The 3,990-nt window shown below is 43.9% G+C and overlaps 1 protein-coding gene across 1 annotated transcript in view; it reads left to right on the top strand.

Annotated features, from left to right (window-relative positions):
• CTNNAL1 (catenin alpha like 1) overlaps positions 1-3,990 on the top strand; it is a 178,916-nt gene that overhangs the window by 110,745 nt on the left and 64,181 nt on the right. The window contains 2 exon segments of the mRNA XM_019509189.1: positions 1,290-1,379; positions 1,699-1,869. Coding sequence (XP_019364734.1) covers positions 1,290-1,379; positions 1,699-1,869 — 261 coding nt within the window.

The following is a 3,990-nucleotide window of genomic DNA, read 5'->3' as shown; positions in this document are numbered from 1 at the left end:
TGCATCCCTCCAGGTCAAAAATGACCTGTCCACTATCGCTCTCTGGGTGCTGCCCTCCAGCCAGTGGGTGACCCATTTAACTGTGTCGGTGTCAACACCACAGTCCCCCAGTTTCTTAATGAGAATGGGGTGGAAGACAGTGTCGAAGGCCTTCCGAAAGTCCAGGAAGACTATGTCCACCGCTACCCCTGCATCTAAGGATTTGGTGATCTGGTCGTAGAAGGCCACCAGGTTGGTCTGACAGGACCTGTCTCTAATGAACCCGTGTTGGTTGCCCCTAAGCATGAAATCCCCTGCTAGCCCCTTGTGGACATGTGCCAGAATAATTTTCTCAAAAAGCTTACCCAGGATCGAGGTAAGACTAACTGGCCTATAGTTCCCCAGGTCCTCCTTCTTCCCCTTTTTGAAGATGGGAACCACATTGGCCCTTTTCCAGTCCTCTGGCACCACACCAGAGCACCATGAGTGCTCGTACAGCCGCGCCAGGGGTCTCGCAATGACCTCAGCTAATTCCCTCAGCACTCTGGGGTGGAGATTGTCAGGACCAGCTGATTTAAATATATCCAGTCCCTCCAGAAGTGCCCTGACTAGATTCTCACGGACCCTTGGCCTAGGTGCGCCTCCCTTGGGGCCTGAGGGAGGCTTCGTGGGGGGGCTGATCTGGTCCCTACTTAGGAAAATGGAGGCAAAGAAGTCGTTAAATAGGTTACTTTGTCATCTGGTGTGATGACCAGATTTCCTACCGTGTCTTGCAGGGGCCCCACGTTACCCAGTATCTTCTTTTTGCCCCCTATGTATTTAAAAAAGGACTTCTTGTTGTCCTTGATCCGGGAAGCTAGTCCCAGCTCCATCTCCACCTTGGCCTTCCTGACTGCTCCACTGCAGCCCCGAGCAACTGCAGTATAGTCCTCCCTGGTGATGGCCCCTCCCTTCCATTGGGTGTATGGCTCCCTTTAGCTAGAAGACACTCCTGGATGCTTTTGGTGAGCCATGGGGGCTTTTGCACCCTTCTGCTCCCTTTTGATCTGTGTTGGCATTACCTCCCTTTGGGCTTAGAGGATAGTCTCCTCAAGGAGCAACTACTGTTCTTGGACACCTGGCTCCCCTCCCCTCCGGGACCTTAGTGCTTCCCCAGTAAGTTCTCTGATAAGATTGATCTTTCAGAATGTAGACATAAAGAAGCCAAAAAAGCAAGGTATTTTTCCCTGTGCCAGTCCTTTTCTTTTTTTGCCAGTGGTTAAAATTTCAGCTACTGTCCTGAGAATATTCAATGCTTTCATTTTCTTTAGGATTTGAAGGATGAAAAGAAAAAGGCCAGAATGGCAGCATCTAGGGCAGTTCTTGAAAAATGTACCATGATGCTGCTTACTGCTTCAAAGGTAGGTACTTTCTCTCTCCTTTTTTTTCTTTACCTCTGATAAAGAATAAATTGTGGTAGTTGCCAAGATAAGTAACCCTTTTCCCTAGCTACATTTCTAAAGCTTGCAGCAAAAGATATTTGAACATAAAATGAAGCTATGGAGAGTCTCTTTCCTAAGTAATGCTAAAAAAAAAAAAAAGTATAAAAAGTATTAGTAGGTTAATTGAAAGAATTTGAAGATGTTTACCATTTTGCATAAGGGTGGATATAGCAATCAATGCTTGCTTCATTATACTTCACATGCACACTTTTGGATAATGTTAAATTTGCTTTTAAAGACATGTCTGAGACATCCTGACTGTGAATCTGCTCGTGTAAACAAAGAAGGAGTATTTCATCGAATGAGACTAGCTTTGGAGCAAGTAATAGAGATTGTAACTGACTCTAGACCCAATGGAGAAAATGACATGGCCCCTCTCAGTATATACACTGGCGTCAAAGAATTCAAGGTAAGGTTAAAGACAGTACCATATAAGCCACCCATGGGTGAGAAAAGGAGCCATTTAAATTCTGAAATGGCACTAGCTGTTTGCCAAATCCCATTTATTTTACTATTGAAGTCACAACTTGGGCCAATTTTTAGCGTGCCTGATAAATTGTGGGGGAACCCACCTGCTACTTACCTTTTTGTACCTCATGAAGCATGTTACATTATAACTCAGAGGAATAATGTAACGGGCATTACTCAGGCTTTGCCTCTAATAGCAACTATGAAATTGCATCCCAATGAGTTTCAGAACTGCTAATACCACAGTAATAATAGTAGTCAAGATGGGGAAGAAGGATTAGCTGCCTACCCCACATGTTTGGCAGTCAAAAAATGCTTCAAAGATCCATTCTATGTGGCTTAGACTGCGTTTTCTATAGCTTGGAAGAATTATTCCACTACAACTCAAATATAAAAAATAAATGTGTACAACACATTTCTAGTCAGCTCATTGAACAGAAGAATTTTTCTAACAATAGGTTTTGTACATGGCTTCCAGAAAGTGAAGACAGTTTGACAAAAGGGGGCTATAATTAGCTTGCTGCAACTAAAGGACATCTGCTTAATATTGCAACATCATCCAAGCCTGTAGATCAAAATGTATCCTGATCTATTTGCTTCATTGAAACCATTTTAAATCTCTCAATTTTAAATACCGTTAGGCTGCCCAAAAATCATGCCTCAGCCAAAGTTTTCTTAAAATGACTGTCATTAGAAGATAAGCTAAGAACACTCCTGGATCATAATTAGTAATTAAACATTTTAATATATTAAAAACATGTGGAAAGCATCATCTTTCTCCTGACATGGTTGAAAAGAGAAACTATCATTTGAAGAAACTGCTCTGTGCTGAGCCTTCTGTTTAATCATTTAATCTTGCCCTGCTGCAAGTGCTGCAAATTGTTACATCCCATTTGAGAATAGTTTCTAATTACGTAGGTGGCTTAGTCAAGGAATTCCCAGTCTGCTCTGCCATAGCTTATTCCCCAGGATGGCAGTTGGGATGGGGGTTTTTCTAGCCTTCTACAATTCTAACTTGGGTCCCTAATGTTCTTGTCTCCTTTCCTTTTATGCCCTAACAGGTATTTGATCAAAGCTAGACTTCCTATGATAAACTATCCCAAAATGCGACTTAATTGCATGTAAATATGACAGGTATATGTAAACATTTTAAAGTACTTCTGCAAGTAACAATACCAAATGCAGAAAGGTGTAGAAAATCAATCATGCATCCCAATTTGCTTTTAGCAACAATGAATTGGGTATAGTCAGTCTTATTGTTGACATCAGTGAGGACAGTTGTAGTAAAAAAAAAAAAAAAAAAAAACCCCAACATTGAAATGTACCATATCTACTTGAATCTAAAATGACTCTGAATTAAATATGAGCCCCCAATAATTAGGTTCTATACATGGAAAGTGTTATAAGTTTTTGTTATAATTTTCCATGTATAGAATTTAATTACTGGAGAGTTACCTTTTAATTCATTCCTCCCACTGCTGCAGGGGGGTGGCAGGTGGTACGAAGAGGTCAAGCAGTTTAGTCCCTTCTTGTGCCCTCCCCCCAGTCCCTCACCTTCCCCCAGCCTCTGTTTCCTGCTTTCCTTCCCTAGCCTTTGCTCCATACCAGCAGGCTGTGTCCCTGTTCTAGCCTACACTGAGCATGGACCCAACCAAGCCCCCTGTAGCAATTATGTGGGCTATGCACTTCTGTTAGGGCTGGGGCCATATTCAGTGTCCCAGGCTACAGGTTATTTTGAGGCTACAAGTTGTATTGAAGCTACAGGTTGCATTGAGCCTGCTGGTGCAGACCAAGGGCAAGAGGGGCAGGGGGAGATGGGCAAGCAGAGAAGCAAAGGCTGCTTGGGGTGGAGGAGATTGGAAGCAGCTGCACGGGGGAGATGGTGCAGCGCAGAGGTGTCTGGGAGAGGTGGAGAAGCAGGCAGCAGCTGCAACTGTGACTCCAATCCTGGGTAGGAGCTGGAGTCGCACAACAGCCACCTTCCCCCCCCCCCCCCCCTTGTTTCTGGGGGGCTTTTTCCCCCCGGGGTTAATTGGGAAAGCCCTACCTTTGCGGTTGGTAA

The sequence above is a fragment of the Gavialis gangeticus genome, unplaced genomic scaffold (genome assembly GCF_001723915.1).
Source record: "Gavialis gangeticus isolate Ggan-Ray unplaced genomic scaffold, GavGan_comp1, whole genome shotgun sequence".
Taxonomy (NCBI): Eukaryota; Metazoa; Chordata; order Crocodylia; family Gavialidae; genus Gavialis; species Gavialis gangeticus.
This window is presented reverse-complemented; position numbering and strand designations above follow the sequence as displayed.